Genomic DNA, 20,303 nt, shown 5'->3' with positions numbered 1-20,303 from the left:
TTAATATTGTACAATGTGCTTAACTATTTACCATAGGGGGAAAAAAGCATCAAATAATTAGTAGCATAATAGCATTTCAACAAAGCTGCAGAGAAACTGTTAGATAGCTTTGAAACTAGTAATTCATGTATATGTTAAACAAAACAAAAACAAATTTCTGTCTAAAGTAGTCAAGCTCACAGAAACAACATAGAATTGTGGTTTCCAGGAAGGAGGAATTGGGAAGTTGTTTAATAGATACAGAATTTCAGTTTTGCAAGGTAAAAAAAAAAACTCTAGAGAAAGTAAAAGAAAGAAAGATCTATGACATGACATATGAGTTTTTAAAAAGAAAACCCCTTCACAGATGACTGTTAATACCAGATGTTGAAAACCACTGATTTAACTGGTAGGCAGAGGAAAAATGGGGCTTCCCCAGTGGCTCAGTGGTAAAGAATCCACTTGCAATGCAGGAGACCTGGGTTAGATCTCTGGGTCAGGAAGATCCCCTGGAGAAGGAAATGGCGATCCATTCCAGTATTCTTGCTTGGAAAATTCCATGGACAGAGGAGCCTGGCAGGCTATAGTTCATAGGGTTACCAAGAGTCGGACACGACTGAAACAACTTAGCATGTGTACACACAGGGAAGAGAAAGAGGAGATAATTAACAGTCCAATAGTTTGAAGGGGAGGTGAGGACAAAAAAAAATAGTTTCCTTTTATAAAAAATGATGAGTGTGTTTGCTTGCTGAGAAAGAGCTAATGGAGACATTATTGAAGATACTGGAGTTGGAGGTAGGGATTGATGACTGATGGACCAGGATTTAGGAAGGTGCACAGTTTAACAGATTCTAGAATATACTGGAAATTTTAATTTTAAAAAGTAGAGGTTCTTCTTTTCTCTAAATAAAAGGAGGGGGCAAAGATGAGTGCAGTTATGCATAAGTATAGAGATAAAAGTGTGTGAAGAAGGAGTTTCTTTCTAATGACCTCTTAATCCCTTTGAAATAGGAAATGAGGTTTCTTGTGGAGAGGGGTGAGGGAATGAGGAAGAGGAATCAAGAAGTGGCAAAAGCTTGAACACCTGCCACGGGAGACTTGAAAGGGAACTTAGGTCAAGCAACGGGATTGGCAAGCAGCATGAAAGGTCAGCTGAGGTGGGAAGCTCTGTACCTTTACTGTCCCTGGTTTGCATGTTTTTGCAATCCTTTCCAGCAATACTGGTCTCCCAGAAAGGAGTGGAAAACAGTGGATGGCTAGAGTGTCATATCTTCCTGGAGGTATGTCAGGATATCGGAGCTTTTAAGAAATTGAATATAATTGATTTGAGTTTCATTACAAGAGTATGACTATGCATGAGGTTGAGTTTGTCTAGTCAACGAAACGGACTCAGTGAAATGGACAGTCTAAAAGAATAAGTGTTAATCGCTTAGTTGAGTCCAGCTGTTTGTGACCCCATGGACTGTAGCCTGCCAGGCTCCTTTGTCCATGGAATTCTCCAGGCAAGAATACTGGAGAGGGTTGCCATTTTCTTCTCCAGGGGACCTTCCCAACCCAGGGATCAAACCCATGTCTTCTGTGTCTGCACTGGCAAGCAGATTCTTTACCACTGAGCACCTGGGAAGCCTCTTAGAGGCCCAGAAATTTTCTGTATCTGAGCCAGATACAAATATAACCTGTATTATATGTAGCTCTCAAGTCCTGGGTGGGGTGGTGGGCTATGGAGGAAAAGGATTAAATATAGCACACAATCTTAGTGGCCCGCTGAAGTCTGTCAGAGGCCCACTGGTGTCCGAACTTCAGGTCCTCCTCCCCTAAAGTAGTATTTTTATGATTGGTATAGATAAATACTTCTAACATTGGCCACATTTTATCTACTGTGTTTGCACAAATATTATGGTCTATTCTCTTTTATTAAGGAGGGTAAAGAGCTGCTCTTAAAATTAGTCATAGAAAAGAACTGTAATGATCAGAAAACTATCTAAAACAAGGCTCTATCAATTGGCATTTGAACTTTAGAATTTTTTAAGTCTCATAACGAAAAACGACAAGCATAATGCCTCACGAAGTCAAGCAAAAATTCGGCAAAGGATCATTTTAAGTATGGTGGGATCACTGTTTCAACGCCACTAGGGGTCAGTCCTGTACTCTCAACGTGATCCTGTTATGAGAGAAAAGACTGATTTTCTGAAACAGATTATCACTAGCAGATCATTCCAATGAGATAAACAGATCATCACAATGAGATAACCGTTGTTATCTCAAGCAACCTGTCTTGAATCATGAATGTGACTGATCCCAGAAAATTGGAGAAATCATGAACAATTGCTGGGGTGGGCTGCTCAGATATACCATCTGTAAATATGAGGAAATCATAGCACTGTGTAATGTGGCCTTCAGACGGCCCTGGGTGAAGCCTGGGTAGTCAAAGTACTTGAATCATACACTTGAATCATACGGCAGCCGGTGTTTCGGAAACAATTACACAGTAGGGGTGGTACTGGCATCATTCTTTACTATTCTGTTCCTTGACTCTACACCAATCGTGGCCCAGTGGCTCCAGCTTCCTTGAGTCCCACTTACACTCTTGTTCCAGCTTTCTCTCAGCAGCTTATTATACTAAAGAGCCTTGTAAGGAGGAAAACTGTACTGAGTGCCAATGTCTGAAATGGTTGTGGTGGTTTGAGAGATTTGGGGGCTGATCAAGGGGAAAGATATAATCATGAGAGCTAGTAACACAACAGGTTGCACTGGATGGTGCCTGAACAGGGCTGCATGAGAGGGGAAGTCTCTGACAGCATGAGACCACCCAGAGGTGTATGGCATGGAGGTTACCATCGGAAGGCAGGTCAAGGGAACATCCAGGTGAGAAGGCTGGAAAGGGGGTTATGTATCTAAGTCATGTCACTCAGGAGCAGAGTGGGGAGTCTCTGAGTATAGAGAGTTCCAAGGGCCACAGCAGCTTGAAGTCTCACAACCACAAGACTCTCTTACCAATGGCCAGCAGACATGGGGTGAGTCTTGCAAATATGTAAAGCATATAGGCTCTAAATGGCTAACAATCTACTTGTTTGGGTTATTTTAAAATTAACTGAGGGAATTCCTTGGCGGTACAGTGATTAGGACTCTGTGCTCTCCCTGCCGAAGCCCTGGGTTCAATCCCTGGTTGGGGAACAAAGATCCACAAGTCTTGCAGTATGGCCAAAAAAGTTGATAAAAAAACAACTGATTGTATGGAAATTTGAGTTTGGCACTGACAGGCTTTTGAGCTAATGGGTGTCAGTCTACAGCAAAAAAAAAAAAAAAAACAAACAATAAATTATACACAGAGGCTCATTCATATAATAGTGGTAAAAAGCTCTTTATGGAGTTAACATACAGTTGAAAGAAGAGAATATTGCTGCTGACTAGGTCACAATATAGGAGAAGAGAAGCTGAGAGGTTGAGCGGGACTCAATCTTCAGAGAAGGGAGAACAAACCTGGACACTGGCCCTACACGAATGGAAATCCGGCAATTCTATTTAGATGCCAAAGTGCTGCAGCCCAGGGGAAAGGGCAAAATGGAAGTAAATCATCTGTGGTTCACAGTTACTTTGGTAGTCCTCCATATCCCCTGGTATTTATATCCTTGTGTAGCGTTCTTGAATTTGGGCTGGCTTTCTGACCTGATTTAACTAATAGAATGTAATGGAAGCGAGGATTACCTAAATCACCACAAGGCCTAGCAACTTCTACTTTTGACGACATCTGAGAAGTATGACTACTACCCTGACATCATCTTGATGTGAGGCATCTTATCCAGCCATGTGGAGAAGCCACACAGAGGGGAACAGAGTTCCCAGCCAACAGCCCTCACTGAGCTTCCACCACGGCAGCACCAACTTATCAGCAGGTCAGGGAAGCCATCCTGGAAGCAAATCCTTCAGTTCCAGTTGAGAAGTTCCAGTCAAAGCCAAAAAGAGCAAAGAAAAAACTGTTCCCACACAGTCCAACCCAATGACAACATTATAGGCAAAAAAATAAAATACTGGTTTAAGCTACTAAATTTTACTGTAGCTTATTACACAGAAATAGACAATGGCAACACCACCCTTGCATGGACTGTAACTGTACTTTGAGCCATCGGGGTGACTGAAAAAGTCCCAAGTCCTAATATTGGATCAAGATGATCCCAGTTTTGTAAGATCCTCCAGACATCTGAAAATAGAACCTAAAAAATAACATCTACTTAGTATTCCAATTTGAAACCTGAAAATAAGAGAAAAGTATATTCTATGTATAAACATATCCAAAGAAAGCTGGTATAGCTTAATAATATCAAAGACAAAAAGTATTACTAGAGAAAAGAGGTGTGTATTTCATAATAAACGTTCAGTTCACCAGGAATATATAACAGTTGTGAATCTGTATGCTTCTAAAGAATATGGCCTAAACTACAGAAAGCAAAAAGTGAACTATAAGGAAAAATATGCAAACCTACAGAAATAGTGGGAGATTTCATTATACCTTGCTTGTAGAACAATAAAATGGCAAAGAATACAGAAGATCTGAACAAAAAGAATTAGAAAGAAAATTTATTGTCTTTATATGAAAAAAGCACTGAACAAGTACAGAATACATATTCTTTAAAGTACACATGAAACACATAAAAATTGAACATGTAATGAGACATAAAGCAAATCTCAAATTTTGAAGGATTTAAATCATATAGAATATGTTCTCCCATCGCAGGGAAATCAAGTTGAAAAGCAAAAATAAAAAGGTAGCTGGAAAATTCCCCTATGTTTGAAAATTTGGAGGCACAATTTAAAATAATTCATGGGTAAAATTATATGACAACTGAAAGTAGAAAAGATACAGAAGCTAATATTTCATATTAAAACTTGTGGAATGTAGTTAAAGTAGTACTTAGAGGGAAAGTGACAGAATTAAATGCATGTATTAGAAAACTGAGTTCAACAATAAATAAAATAACACATAATTAAGTTTATCCCAGGAACATCAGTTTCATTTAACACTAAGAAATCAATCATATTAATAGATTGAAAAAGAAAACACGTATCTTCTCAACAGATGCAGAAAAAAGATTTGATTAAAATTCAATATTCATTCATTCTTAGTGAATTAGTTAAAGAAGGAAAGAAGAACCCCTGTTTTAGTCACTCTTACTTGATATTATACTGGGAGTCTTAGCCAGTACAATAAGATAAGGAAAAATGTAAATGATATAAGAATTGAAATGAAAAAAAATTCATTATTTGCTAATTATATGACTGTATATACAGAAAATACAAACAACCCTACTATTTCTTAAAATTAATAAATGAGCTTAAAAAGTTTGTAGAAAAAAAATCAGTATATAAAAATCTTTTACATATGCAATAAATTAAGAAAAATATTTTAGTATCAAAACCATACAAGCGACTCAGCGACTCTCTCTCTGAGCCTGCCCATGTGCCTATTCACATATATGGTATTCTTTTTCTCCTAACAAACACTTTGCTTATTTCACTACTTTCCCTTCTTTGTGGGAATTCTTTTCTGCAAAGCCAAGAAGCCAGGGCCTTGTCACTGACCCTGGGCTAGCGGTTAGGATTCGGTGCTCTCACCGCGACCTGACCTCAATCTCTGGCCCGGGCTGAAGCCCTGCTTCCAGTCACTGCAAGTCAAGGCCACCAGAGATCACTTAGGTCAAGGTAGCAATCAACCCCCAAACAGTCAACCCGCAAATCAAGGAATTTAAAATGGGTAAATGATAGGTGGTGCAGTGATAAAGAACCCGCCTGCCAGTGCAGGAGAAACAAGAGACACGGGTTTGATCTCTGGGTCAGGAAGATGCCCTGGAGAAGGAAATGGCAACCCACTCCAGTCTTCTTGCCTGGGAAATTCCATGGACAGAGAAGCCTGGCAGGCTATAGTCCACGGGTTTGTAAAGAGTCTGACTGAGCAACACACACACAAACAACAGATGTAAATAAAAAACTCAGGGCTTGGAGAAGGAAATGGCAACCCACTCCAGTGTTCTTGCTTGGGAAATCCCATGGACAGAGGAACCTGGCAGGTTACAGTCCATGTGGGTAGGGTAGCAAAAGAATTGGATAACAACTTAGTGACTAAACAACAGCAATATATTTGATGAGTTTTTTTTTTAATTAGTTTACCTGCAAGGAAATGTTAAGGTCTATGATTAAAATTATATTTATTTAAAAACTCAGGGCGATGGTAAATCTGAGGTGGCCGATTGGCTTTTCCAGGCTCCCTGACAAACCTCATTTCTTATTCGAAGTAATAAAACCTTCTCTGGCTTCAAGGTTAATGCCCTCATAAAGAATTTTTTTATGTTTCACTGAGTATTAAATTCTTGTTTTGTTAATTGAAATCCATATTGACCAAGACCCATTTCCCAGATAGTTTCTTTCTGTTATGTTTTATTGCAGAAAAGTTTAACTGAATTATTCTAAAGCTTATTTCAGTAATCTATCTTAGGATAGAGATTAGATACCCTATAAGCTACAACTAGGAGAAACAAAATTACATGTATGTATCAGTGAACTGTATGCTAATTGGAGCTTATGGTGAAAACAACAGAAGAGTGACCTTAGTTTCTGGAATAGGAAATTTCCAGAGGCAGAAAAGAATTATACTAAGAACAATTTGCATCATCAACTCAATGGACAGGAGTTTGAACAAACTCCGGGAGATAGTGAAGGGCAGGGAAGCCTGGCGTGCTGCAGTCCATGGGTCACAAAGAGTCGGCAAGGATTAAGTGACTGAGCAAGTCAATTTGCTGAATTACACACAGTATATCAGGCTCTAAAACAAGAACATTTAACAGAATGTCATATTAATACAGATTCTTCATCGGTAGCCAATGGATTGACTACTTGACTTCCCCTATGGGTAAAGAAAGTGAAAGTTAGTCACTCAGTCCTGTCCGATTCTTTATGACCCTATGGACTATAGCCTGCCAGGCTCCTCTGTCCATGGAATTCTCCAGGCAAGAATACTGGAGTGGACTGCCATTCCTTTCTCCAAGGGATCTTCCTGACCCAGGGATTGAACCAAGGTCTCCTGTATTGCAGGCAGATTCTTTACTGTCTAAGCCACCAGGGAAGCATAACTGACAAATTCATGCCAAAGAACTATGGGGAACAAATTCATCCCAAAGAACAGTTTGGAAACTCTTCACACTACTGATGTTTCAGTCTTTCATGGAGATTCTCACAGTGTCCCAGACTCTATGAAATGACGCTGTAACTATTACAGATGAGCAACCCGAAATCCAAGCAGTGGACATCAATCCAGACTCTAGCAACTTACAGGTTTGACTTTGTGGGCACACCAAAAATGTGGCCATCTGGGAGAAAAAGCAACATACAGACTCTTCTTGGAAGCCTGACTGTAATGTGGATTGTCATTCATGCCTCAACATTCAAGGATATGCTACAGTTAAACGAAAAATGTGAAGAAATCTACTGAAGAATCTTCAGCTGGAGAAATGTGAGCTGGATCCAAATTCAGGATAACATCACCTGTCCAACAAACAAGGCCTGTCCTCTCTTAACTTTAATTTTTTATGGACAAAATTTATCTGTCTGCTAGATTACACAGCACTGGTAAAGATATAGTCCAAGCCTTGACCACTAACGCTAAGTAAATCGCTACAACATTAAAACTTCATGAACTTAGCTTAACACAAGACAAGGACCTTTTACAGTTGTTTAGTTCAGTTCAGTCACTCAGTCGTGTCCTACTCTTTGTGACCCCCTGGACTGCAGCATGCCAGGCTTTCCTGTCCATCACCAACTCCTGGAGTTTACTCAAACTCATGTCCATTGAGTCGGTGATGCCATCCAACCATCTCATCCTCTGTCGTCCCCTTCTCCTCCTGCCTTCAATCTTTCCCAGCATCAGGGTCTTTTCAAATGAGTCAGTTCTTCACATCAGGTGGCCAAAGAATTGAACTTTCAACTTCAACATCAGTCCTTCCTATGAACACCCAGGACTGATTTCCTTTAGGATGGACTGGTCAGATCTCCTTGAAGTCCAAGGGACTCTCAAGAGTCTTCTCCAACACCACAGTTCAAAAGCATCAATTCTTTGGCGCTCAGCTTTCTTTATGGTCCAACTCTCACACCCATACATGACTACTGGAAAAACCATAGCCTTGACTAGATGGAACTTTGTTGGCAAAGTAATGTCTCTGCTTTTTAATATGCTGTCTAGGTTGGTCATAACTTTCCTTCTAAGGAGTAAGTGTCTTTTTATTTCATGGTTGCAGTCACCATCTGCAGTGATTCTGGAGCCCAAAATAATAAAGTTTGTCACTGTTTCCACTGTTTCTCCATCTATTTGCCATGAAGTGATGGGACTGGATGCCATGATTTCTGTTTTCTGAATGTTGAGCTTTAAGCCAACTTTTTCACTCTCCACTTTCACTTTCATCAAAAGGTTCTTTAGCTCTTCTTTACTTTCTGCCATAAGGGTTGTGTCATCTGCATACCTGAGGTTATTGATATTTCTCCCTGCAATCTTGATTCCAGCTTGTGCTTCCTCCAGCCCAGCGTTTCTCATGATGTACTCTGCATATAAGTTAAATAAGCAGGGTGACAATATACGGCCTTGACGTACTCCTTTTCCTATTTGGAACCAGTCTGTTATTCCATGTCCAGTTCTAACTCTTGCTTCCTTACCTGCACACAGATTTCTCAAGAGGCAGGTCAGGTGGTCTGGTATTCCCATCTCTTTCAGAATTTTCCACAGTTTATTGTGATCCACACAGTCAAAGGCTTTGGCATAGTCAATAAAACAGAATTAGATGTTTTTTTGGAACTCTCTTTCTTTTTCAATGATCCAGCGGATGTTGGCAATTTGATTTCTGGTTCCTCTGCCTTTTCTAAATCCAGCTTGAACATCTGGAAGTTCACGGTTCATGTACTGTTGAAGCCTGGCTTGGAGAATTTTGAGCATTACTTTGCTAGCGTGTGAAATGAGTGCAATTGTGCAGTAGTTTGAACATTCTTTGGCATTGCCTTTCTTAGGGATTAGAATGAAAACTGACCTTTTCCAGTCCTGTGGCCACCGCTGAGTTTTCCAAATTTGCTGGCATATTGAGGGCAGCACTTTCACAGCATTATCTTTTAGGATTTGAAATAGCTCAACTGGAATTCCATCACCTCCACTAGCTTTGTTCATAGTGATGCTTCCTAAGGCCCACTTGACTTCATATTCCAGGATGTCTGGCTCTAGGTGAGTGATCACACCATCGTGGTTATCTGGGTCATGAAGATCTTTTTTATATAGTTCTTCTGTGTATTCCTGCCATCTCTTCTTAGTATCTTCTGCTTCTGTTAGGTCCATACCATTTCTATCCTTTATTGTGCCCATCTTTGCATGAAATGTTCCCTTGTTCTAATTTTCTTGAAGAGATATCTAGTCTTTCCCATTCTATTGTTTTCCTCTATTTCTTTACACTGATCACTGAGGAAGGCTTTCTTATCTCTCCTTGCTATTCTTTGGAACTCTGCATTCAGATGGGTATATCTTTCCTTTTCTCCTTTGCTTTTGGCTTCTCTTCTTTTCACAGCTGTTTATAAGGCCTCCTCAGACAGCCATTTTGGTTGTTTGCATTGTTTAAAGGCTTGGTAATATTTCAGTGGCTCAGATGGTGAAGAATGCGGGAAACCTGGATTCAATCCCTGGGTCAGGAAGATCCCCTGGAGAAGGGAATGGCAACCCACTCCAGTATTCTTACCTGGAGAATTCCATGGACAGGGGAGCCTGGCAGGCAACAGTCCACAGGGTTGCAAAGAGTCAGACATGACTGGGCGACTTTCATAGGACAGGAACTTAGCTTAATACATGACAGACATTTTACAGTTGTTTAAAGTCTCGGTAATATTTCAGCTCCACCAAACTTAATCCTTAACTGACATATTTGATTAGACAGTTTGTTCTATCCAGTTATTATAGTACCTGGCTCAAAAGGATAAGGCCCAAGGAATTTTAATGTCTATTAATGCATAATGGAAAAAATTATTTAGAGCATAGATTCTTAACAATCACTGGGCTCTTATCCCCAGTGGCATTACAAAATGCACGGATACCTGGTACCAAGGAACATTAACCTTACAGTGCAGCGAACACAAGTATCATGGGCCAGTTTCACGTATTACCTATTGTATTTGGAGAAGAATATTGGTTGCCTCGTTTCACTGGGAAATATGTGGACTTTGATCACCATACCCCATGACTGATGGATTGTGATGAGGCTACTGAGGTCCTGCTCTGTGGACCAACTTCTCACATTTGGGAATCCTGCTTATTGGAGACCTCCATTAACTATTATGAATAGACTATCTTCCCTAAATCTTTTGTTTTTTTTAAAAAAACGGATGCTCAATTTTCTGTATTGTAACCAATGATGTAGAAACTATTTCTACATATTGCTTAGGAACCCCCTTTTCTGGATGCCTAGTACATGTTGATCATTTATATTGGAAGGAGACCACCTATTACTATCCCCCCATGAGAACTCAGGTGTTACGGACCCAAATGTTATTTCCTACTTTGTCTGTTCCTAATATTAGCTTCCCCTGAGAACCTTTATGTGAGATTTTGCAAAGAACCAAAGTGCTACAAAATTTCATAGATAAATGTAATCATACCTTGATAGAACATTCTGCTGTTATTACTGTTGCTGCCAAAAAGTTAATGGATATAGGAATTGATGTACAAAAACATACTTCTCATTCATGATGGGACTTTTTCTTTACTAAATCCCCTACGCTCAAAAAATTATTGCCTACTTGTTTAATCCCTTGTTTCTTTGATGATTTTTGTTTGACTATTTGGAATTGTGGTCTGACTTGTAGGATTTAGAAAACCGCTCGTGTTATTTTGCCTTATTCCTATGCTGTTCAGCCTAAACAATCCTGAGGCCCACTGTTAGGGAAATTAAAACGGAGGAAGTCTTGTTAGGGCTTCAGAAGCAGGAGAGCAGGGCTCTGACCTGCTTCTGACCTGCCTGGACACTGCTCAGATTCCTTGTCTGCCAGCACAGTAAGTCAGGTGGCACTTTAGATAAGAAAGGAATTCTTGGAATTCCTGAGCTCCTGAGGGTCTGGACACCTCCCATCCCACCCCCTACCCCCAGGGTCTAACGAAATCCTGTGACTCACAGGGTGAAACAAACAGCATTGTAAAAGTCATGAAAACCAGAGCTGCATTTTTGTATGCAAACTGACGATGATATCAGTTTGTGTCCTGGGATTATAAGCAGGACCCCAGAAAACTGCAATTTGAAGTCTTACCTGTGGGGGGACGTACTGTCCTGGACCAATTCCCAGTTGGGACTCCAGATTGCTGTCAATGATGGAAGTCTGACTGGAGATCAGTCTAATTTGGTAATGTATACTCTGTTGTTGTTGAGTTGCTAAGTCCGTGTCCTACTCTTTCTTGACCTCATGGAGTATGGCCCACCAGGCTCCTCTATTCATGGTATTTCCCAGGCAAGAATACTGGAGTGGGTTGCTATTTCCTCCTCCAAGGGATCTTCTCGACCCAGGGACTGAACCTGCATTTTGCTTGGCAGGCAGATTCTTTGCCACTAAACCACCAAGGAAGACCATATACTCGGCTACTTCTCTCTTTTTTTTCTATTTCTTTTAATGACTGTGTATTGAAATTAAATCAACTAATCTTCTATACAAAATTGAAATTGTTTATGGGCGTGTAAAGAGTGGTTTCTTTTGTTAACTAAATCTTCAAACCAAAAATTAAAGTAAAGCTTCCAACAAAACAACCAAAAAAACACACAAAAAAATTAAGTTTCCAGAAATAAAGCTAATAAAATATATGCAGAGCTTAAATGGTAAAATGATAAGAGTTTGAGTTCTAAATAAGTAGACATACCATACAAATATCAACCTCTAAATTAATCTACAGAGTCAAATGTAATTGTAATAAAAATCCCAACAGAGTAAGAGTGTGTGTGTGTGTGTGTGTGTGTGTGTGTGTGTGTGTGTGTAAACTGACAAGCCAATTCTAAAATTTTTGTGGAAATATAGAGGGACCAGCAGAGCCACCGAACTCTTAAAGAACAACAATATGGAAGAATTTGTTCTTTAATATACTAAGACATATTTTAAAAACACCATATCTAAGACTGTTATCAGCTCAGAAGTAGCCAAACATACCAATGTAGCAGAATAGAGATCCTAAAATATAGGAAAAGGAATTTACCTTTTTAATAAATGGTGCTGGGGCAATTGCATATCTAGATTTTTTAAATGAAATTGTATGCTTACTTTCTACTACATTTAAAAATCAGCTATAAATGCGTCAATGAATTCTATGTGAAAGTCCAATCTATAAAAAGTTTAGAGTTGAAGAGTTTATAGGACAATATAGTCCCTAATTCAGGAAAAGACCGATTAATTCAACTAATTAAAATTAAGAATTCCTGGACATACAGCTGGCCAAAAAGCACATGAAAAGATGCTGAACATTACTAATTATCAGAGAAATGCAAATCAAAACTACAATGAGGTATCCCCTCACATAGGTCAGAAAGGCCATCATCAAAAAGTCTATGAACAATAAATGCTTTAGAGGCTGTGGAGAAAAGGGAACCCTTCTACTCTGTTGGTGGGAAGGTAAATTGGTACAGCCACTACAGAGAACAGCATGAAGGTTCATTAAAAAACTAAAACTAGAGTCGCCATATGACCCTGCAATCCCACTCCTAGGCATATATGCAGAAAAAATGATCATTTGAAAAGATACACGCACTCCAATGTTCACTACAGTACTATTTACAACAGCCAAGACATGGAAGCAACCTAAATGTCCAACAGCAGACGAGTAGGTAATGAAGCACATATAAAATGGTGCATATATAAAATGGAATACTATTCAGCCCTAAAAAGAATGAAATGATGTCATTTGTAGCACCATGGGTGCTTCAAATTTCATCATTTCATCTTCAATTGAAATCATCACACAAAGTGAAGTCAGAGAAAGACAAATATTTGATATCACTTTTAAGTGGAATCTAATTTTAAAATGATACAAATGAACTTCTTTACAAAATAGAAACAGACTTACTGATACTGAAAACAAACTTGTGGTAACTAAAGTAGAAACAGAGTGGAGAAGCATAAATCAGGAGTTTGGGATTAACATACACATACTACTACATATAAGACAGATAACCAGCAAGGACCTACTTTACAGCACAGAGAACTCTACTCAATATTCTGTGATAACCTATATGAGAAAAGAATCTAAAAAATAATGAATATATGTTTAGATATAACTGAATCACTTTGCTTGCACCTGAAACTAACACAACTTTGTATATCACCTACATGCCAATAAACTTTCAAAAAACAGACTTGTAGAGAGTAGTAAGTAGATCTCACCAGAGTGGTATACAGTGTAAGGGAGAGAATTGGGCACTACAATTCTTAGAATTATTCCACTGCCTCAAAATAGGTAGATCTTAGGAGCCTTTGGTAATTACAACTATAAATCCATATTGATCTTATCTGCCACTCACTGAATTCATTATGCTTTTCAGTTGAAAGCTGTTATTGGATTTTGAAGTGGAAAGTACAGGTATTGATGCTATTTCTAATATTAGTCATTACTCAGTCACTAAGTCATGTCCAATTCTTCGTGATCCCATTGACTGCAACACTCCAGGCTTCCCTGTCCTTTATCTCCCACAGTTTGCTCAAACTCATGTCCATTGAGGCAGTGATGCCATCCAACTATCTCATCCTCTGTTGTCCCTTCTCCTGCCCTCAATCTGTCCCAGCATCAGGGTCTTTTCCAGTGAGTCAGTTCTTCGCATCAGGTGGCCAAAGTATTGGAGTTTCTCCTTCAGCATCAGTCCTTCCAATGAATATTCAAGGTTGATTTCCTTTAGGATTGACTGGTTTGATCTCCTTGCAGTCCAAGGGTCTCTCATCAGTTTTCTCCAACACTACAGTTATATATGTATGTATACACACACACACACACACACACACATATATCAGTTTTAGTTATATATATATATATATATATATCAGTAATCAGTAATCAGTAATATTAGTTATAGCCCTATCAGATTAACAGTGATTAAGAGTATAGAAAGATTTGGAATTAAAGGCACACATTCTGATTGAACATTATTATCGGTATTAAGTATAAAATGAGAAATTACAAGAAAGATCTTTAAAATGAATAGGCAATGTTGGCTTCCCTGGTGACTCAGCTGGTAAAGAATCTGCCTGCAAAACGGAAGACCTGGGTTTGATCTCTGGGTTGGGAAGATCCCCTGGAGAAAGGAATGCCTACCCACTCCAGTATTCTGGCCTGGAGAATTCCATGGACTGTATAGTCCATGGGGTGGCAAAGAGTCCACACGACTGAGCAACTTTTACTTCACTTCATATTTAAATGTACTTTTAGCATCCCTCTTTTTACCCTAAATTCCATATGTGTTTTCCTGATGTATGGACAATACCCAAGGAGGTAAGTCATTGATCGATTAACTTGACTGTGTGATTTTGGCAATTGTGTGAGCAGTTGTGTGACTTTGGCAGCTGCCTCTGTTAGCCATACTTTCTGAGGATTCCTCAGAGCCAAGAGCATCTGCCAAGAGGAGTCAAAATGCTGCTAATGACCAGGAACTGGATTTGTTACAGATGGAAGTGCTCCAGCCTCTGAATTTGCCAACTCCATTGTTAGAGGAATGTGAAAAATGGTTGTGTGCCTCTGCCCTTGTAAGCTGACAAAGATCCAAGCAGCTTAAAATGATAGGCTCCACTGGCTAAGTCTTGGGCAGTGGGCATCCATCTACAACTGAACCCTAGAAATAAGAAGTATATGTAAAGAGATGTTTTCCAGGTGTTTTTCCTTTTAGGGCAGAAATAATAGCCTTTGCATTTGGTTGTCCTGGACACCATCTCTGGAAATGGTAGGGGGAAATGCTACAATTGTGTTCCAGGGGACGGAGTGAGAATTCCAGGAATACTGAGCCATTAAGATGAATGTGCTTCAAGAATCCACTTGAGGCTTTTTGATAATGATTGTTGTATTATTGAAGTTTGAGGACTTCTTCCTTCCTCTCTACTCTAATTTGGTAGTGGGTCATTTAAGAGAGCAAACTCTAAACTCTTAACTATTAAAAGGGCATAAATTTTTTTAGCTGGAGCTTAAAAATGCTTAGGGAAAGAAACTACATGAGTAGTATGCAGAAGTTTTTTTTATAACAACAACAAAAAAAGAATCACTTATAATCCCAGTTAAGTGTGGCTATAACCTTCCATTTTTCTCTTTACTTATTTTTCTGCTCTATTTTCCCTATATAAAGGCATATTTACAATTGTCTGTGTGCATATGTGCATGTGTACATGTATAACGTGTATATGTGTGTGCACATGTCAAGGTCACCAAAGATCTCTATATCACTAAATCCAGCAATCGCTTCTCAGTCGTCATTGCACATGACCTGTCAATGGTACTTGACACAAGTGACCACTCTCTTCCTTGAAAACTTTGTTCACTTGGATCCCAAGATCTCACATTCTCCAAATTTTCCCTTCTGTACCACTGGTCTGTCTGTCTTCTTCTCTTTTGTGTTTCTTCCTTCCCAACTCAGCCCTTGGACTTACCTTGGATCCAACTGTCTTGGGGATCTTTTCCAGTTCCATGGCTCTAAATACCATCTACCTGCTGAGAACTACCAAATGTAATCCTCTAGAGTAATTCTCATTTGAACTCCAGCCTCATATATCTTTACTCCTTTACACTTGGAAGTCTAACAGGCATCTCAAAAGTATTCAAATAGAACTCTGAATCCTAGCAAACCACTTCCTACTACTGAAAAAAAAAAAATCTCTTGCCAACTTCTTAAATAGTAACTCCAAACTGCCAGTTACCTGAGCTGAAACTTTGATGCTAACCTTGATTCTTCTTTTTTCTTTCACATCCCACACCCAATCCATCAGCTAGCCCCCAAAGTTTATCCAGATCTGACCACTTCTAACAAATCCACCTACCACACTGGTCCAAACCACCATGAACTTCCCCTGAAAGAGTCTCCTGCTTTTGCATTTGTCCTTTCCAAGAGTTGAGTGAATCTTCTAAACTTAAATTCGGATCATAACCACTTTTCTTCTCAAAACACTCCAGGGGCTTCCCACATCACCTAGACCAAAAGCCAAAGTCCTTGCAATGTCTTATTAACATTTTCTGTGTCTTACTTTTTAAATTTAAGAATATGTGGGAGGCAGCACAGTGCTCAGGGTCAGATTGCCTATGTTCAAAGCCTGGCTCTAATTATTAGCTGTAAGATGCCAGGCTTCCCTGGTGGCTCAGGAGTAAAGAACCTGCCAGCAATGCAGGAGCTGCAGATTCAATCCCTGGGTCAGGAAGATCGCCTGCTGAAGGAAATGGCAACCCACTCCAGTATTCTTGCCTGGAAAATCCCGTGGACAGTCCATGGGGATGCAAAATAGTTGGACAGGACTTAGGGACTAAACAACAAAAACATGACACTGGGTAGGATGATATGGGAGAATGGCATGGAAGCATGTAAATTATCATATGTGAAACGAATCACCAGTCCAGGTTCAATGCATGATACAGGGTGCTCGGGGCTGATGCACGAGGATGACCTGGAGGGATGGGATGGGGAGGGAGGTGGAAAGGGGCTTCTGGAGGGGAAAAACATGTACACCCATGGTGGATTCATGTCAATGTATGGCAAAACAAATACAATATTGTAAAGTTAAAAAATAGAAAAAAAACTAATTAAAAAAAAAAGACATGACACAGGGCAAGTTACTTAGCCTCTCATCTCAGTGGCTAAATTTCCTCACTGTAAAATGGGATTATTATAATATTAATCTCATAGAACTGTGGTGAAGATTAATGAATTAATATTTATAACATGCTTACTATAGTGCTGGTATATAGTAAACACTATAAATTTTTTTTAAATGACAAAATTGGCATGTTTGTGCTATTAGCAGAAGATTTTATCATAAATTCTGCACATAAAAAAATGTCTCCAGTAAGAATTTATAGATATCCCAAACATCTCTCAAAAACTAAGGATGAAATGTGTTTGATAAAACAAATTTAAAATGAACTATAGGGTCACAAAGAGTCGAACATGACTGAAGCGACTTAGCACAAACGCACGCATCATTGTTTTTTTATTCTTGTTTATTCTGAGTTCAGAGTTAGAATTTATTATATACCATGATTTATGTTTTTAAACATTTTGGTGCTTTTTAAGCATCCTGATGCTAAATTGCTTATTCATTCACCTAATTCCTAACCAGCAATGCTTTAATTCCTAAAATAGGTGTGTTTTTTTTCAGTTTATTGTATAGATTGGTTTATAAGATACACTTTTTGTTTTTGTTCTGCTTATGCCTTTTATTAATGCATTGAAGTGAAACAATTTAATCTACACTGATAAAATAAACAAAAGCTTAAGGTGCATTCCTACATATACCTATTAAATATTATAGGTATAATAGGGAGAATAAGTCACATGAAATTTCCATAGAGAGTCATGCAATTAATTGATTTTGTAGAGGAAAAAACACTCCAGACTCAATACTGAACAAGGCTTTTATCAATTTAAATCTGTCTGTGGAGGGAGGGGGGAAAAGAGTCCCTAGCCAGATCCTGATCATCATAGCTCAGTTCCTACATCCATTTGACACTTTTAATAGTTCATTATAACTGAAGAATAAAGAATACTCACAAACCACCCCCCTCCGCACAATACACACACACGGCAACACAACATATATTCATATCCTTCTGGAATTGCCTTATGATCCACAGAAGAGAGAAGGCCTTGGACTCACAAGAAAACTTCTACAGGTTATTTCAAGTGGGAAGACCTCTTTGAAAAGAGGTCAAATACATATTTGAATACAAGGTAAGTCATAGTGTTTGTCCATAAAAACAAGAGGGAGTTAGGATTTGTGAAAAAATTGTGAATTGGTCATAAGGCAATGGCACCCCACTCCAGTACTCTTGCCTGGAAAATCCCATGGACGGAGGAGCCTGGTAGGCTGCAGCCCATGGGGTCGATAAGAGTCAGACACGACTGAGCGACTTCACTTTCATTTTTCCCTTTCATGCACTGGAGAAGGAAATGGCAACCCACTCCAGTATTCTTGCCTGGAGAGTCCCAGGGACGGTGGAGCCTGGTGGGCTGCCGTCTATGGGGTCGCACAGAGTCGGACACGACTGAAGCGACTTAGCAGCAGCAGCATAAAATTTATTCAAGGGTGTATAAATGAGAGAACTTTTTTTAAAAAAACTTTTTATTTTGTATTGAGGTATAGCCGATTAATAATGCAGTGAATAGTTTCAGGTGAACAATGAAGGGACTCAGCCATACATAAGCATGTATCCATCCTCCCCCAAACTCCCCTCCTATCCAGCCTGCCATATGACATTGAGCAGAGTAAGATCTCTTTTTTTGACAGCTGAGTTTAACTTTTAGAATATGCGGTGTGACGTTTTGTTAATTCTGGAAAAGTCTTGCGGTTCTAAACGAAATTGTGGTGTAAACTGGTCCTATTGCTGGAACTCTTAAAGGCTTCTGCATGTTGAGGTGGACTACACATGAGCTTCCAGGCAAAAATAAACTTCACATATTTGCCAATAGCAAAATCTCTCAGACTCAACAACTATGCAGCTATGGAGAATTCCTTTGAGGATGTGAGGGGGAAAACAGTACTATTGAGCCTATACATTAGAAACATGAGTTGACAACGAAACCTTGCTTAAATCGGTATTATTGTGAAATTTATCATGCCATGGTATTTACATGTATAAAAGATGGACAAATGAATAATGCCCTTCTAGAATATCATTGTAATTCCTATTGAATAACACTTTTCCTCACTTCTTTTTGATTTTAAAAGAAAATTAGCCTTAAAACACCATCCAGACAAGAATCCAGATGATCCAGGGGCTGCTGAAAAGTTTAAGGAAATCAACAATGCCCACACAATTCTTACTGACACGTCAAAAAGAAACATTTATGACAAGTACGGATCACTGGGACTCTACGTGGCCGAGCAATTTGGAGATGAAAATGTTAATACCTACTTCATGCTGTCAAGCTGGTGGGCAAAGGTGAATCGGATTTTTTGTTTCCCTTGAAAAAAATTTCCTGAAAGGTCATGATATTATTCACTCTTTTAGACTCCAATTTAAAGAAAGCCTAACCTTAGTATGTTACTAAACTCTTATTAATAAAAGAGATATCACTCCAACTGAAAGCTGTTATGATATTTAAGGATCGTTTTTGCTTTAGCTTACCAAGTGATTTTAAAATACAGCATGACTTAAAATACTTCTAGACATTAATTATGTTTGAATTTGAAGCTTCAGGTTAATTTTGACTGCCCTCCCTACTCTCATAATGACTAATTAAGAACTGACTCATTGCTAAAAACCAAAAATAATTAATTAGTCTGACAACTGTTTAAAAATTATTATGGGACAAATTTAGCTATGTACTTTCCTATCTATAGCACGGGCTACATCAGTGAACACAATGCTAGGGAGAATGCATGGAAATTATGTCATAGGTTCACGTGAAGCCTGATGTGGGGTAGTGGAGAAGGAAATGAGGGTGAAAGGTGAGAATTAAGTAGTGGAGGACACTGAGTTGGAGAGACAGAGAGGAAGAGAGAGGGAGAAAAAGGATATCTAGTCAAGAGAAAGGCAGCATTGTTAGGACTTAGTGCAATCAGAATTGACTTTTGACAGTAGTGTGATTTCCTAGGAATCCCTCATATAGGCATGTTTGATGATAGTTTCATATTTGCTTATGAGTATTCAGGGATTCTCCAGTGGCGCTAGTGGTAAAGAATCTGTCTGCCATGCAGGAGCCAGAGAAGACCTGGGTTTGATCCCTGGGTCAGGAAGATCCCCTGGAGTAGGAAGTGGCAACCCATGACCCCAGTCTTCTTGCCTGGAGAATCCCATGGACAGAGGAGCCTGGTGGGCTTCAGTCCATGGGGCCACAAAGAGTCAGACACAACTGAGTACACACACACGTGAATATTCATACCCTTATCTTCTGATTACAGTATATTTACATTTGAATCATACATATAGTCCATTGGCATCTTTTTTTGGGCAGTTCATGTACATATGTAGTAAGTTTACGGTTCATACATCTTGTGAAATCACATGAACTCCCATGTAACATGAAATCACATGTTACAACTCAATTCACATGAGTTGTAACAAATAATTTAAGAAACTGCAGATCTCCAGAGTCAGG

At 39.1% G+C, this 20,303-nt stretch overlaps 2 protein-coding genes across 11 annotated transcripts in view; one reads left to right on the top strand and one right to left on the bottom strand.

Moving 5' to 3' along the window:
* The window catches only part of PDE7A (phosphodiesterase 7A), a 600,339-nt gene that overhangs the window by 313,226 nt on the left and 266,810 nt on the right, over nucleotides 1–20,303 (bottom strand). The gene's annotated exons all lie outside the window — the stretch shown is intronic.
* Nucleotides 1–20,303, top strand: part of DNAJC5B (DnaJ heat shock protein family (Hsp40) member C5 beta) — a 97,566-nt gene that overhangs the window by 58,472 nt on the left and 18,791 nt on the right. For all 8 annotated transcript variants that reach the window (XM_081503311.1, XM_081503307.1, XM_081503314.1 and 5 more), the window contains one exon: nucleotides 18,931–19,144. In XM_081503311.1, the coding sequence (XP_081359437.1) occupies nucleotides 18,931–19,144 (214 nt within the window). The remainder of the gene's footprint in view (nucleotides 1–18,930; nucleotides 19,145–20,303) is intronic.

The sequence above is a fragment of the Giraffa tippelskirchi genome, chromosome 6, assembly GCF_054371585.1.
Source record: "Giraffa tippelskirchi isolate mGirTip1 chromosome 6, T2T-mGirTip1v1.2.pri, whole genome shotgun sequence".
In the NCBI taxonomy this organism is placed as follows: domain Eukaryota; kingdom Metazoa; phylum Chordata; class Mammalia; order Artiodactyla; family Giraffidae; genus Giraffa; species Giraffa tippelskirchi.
Note: the sequence above shows the minus strand (reverse complement) of the source record. Positions and strands in the feature narration are given on the sequence as shown.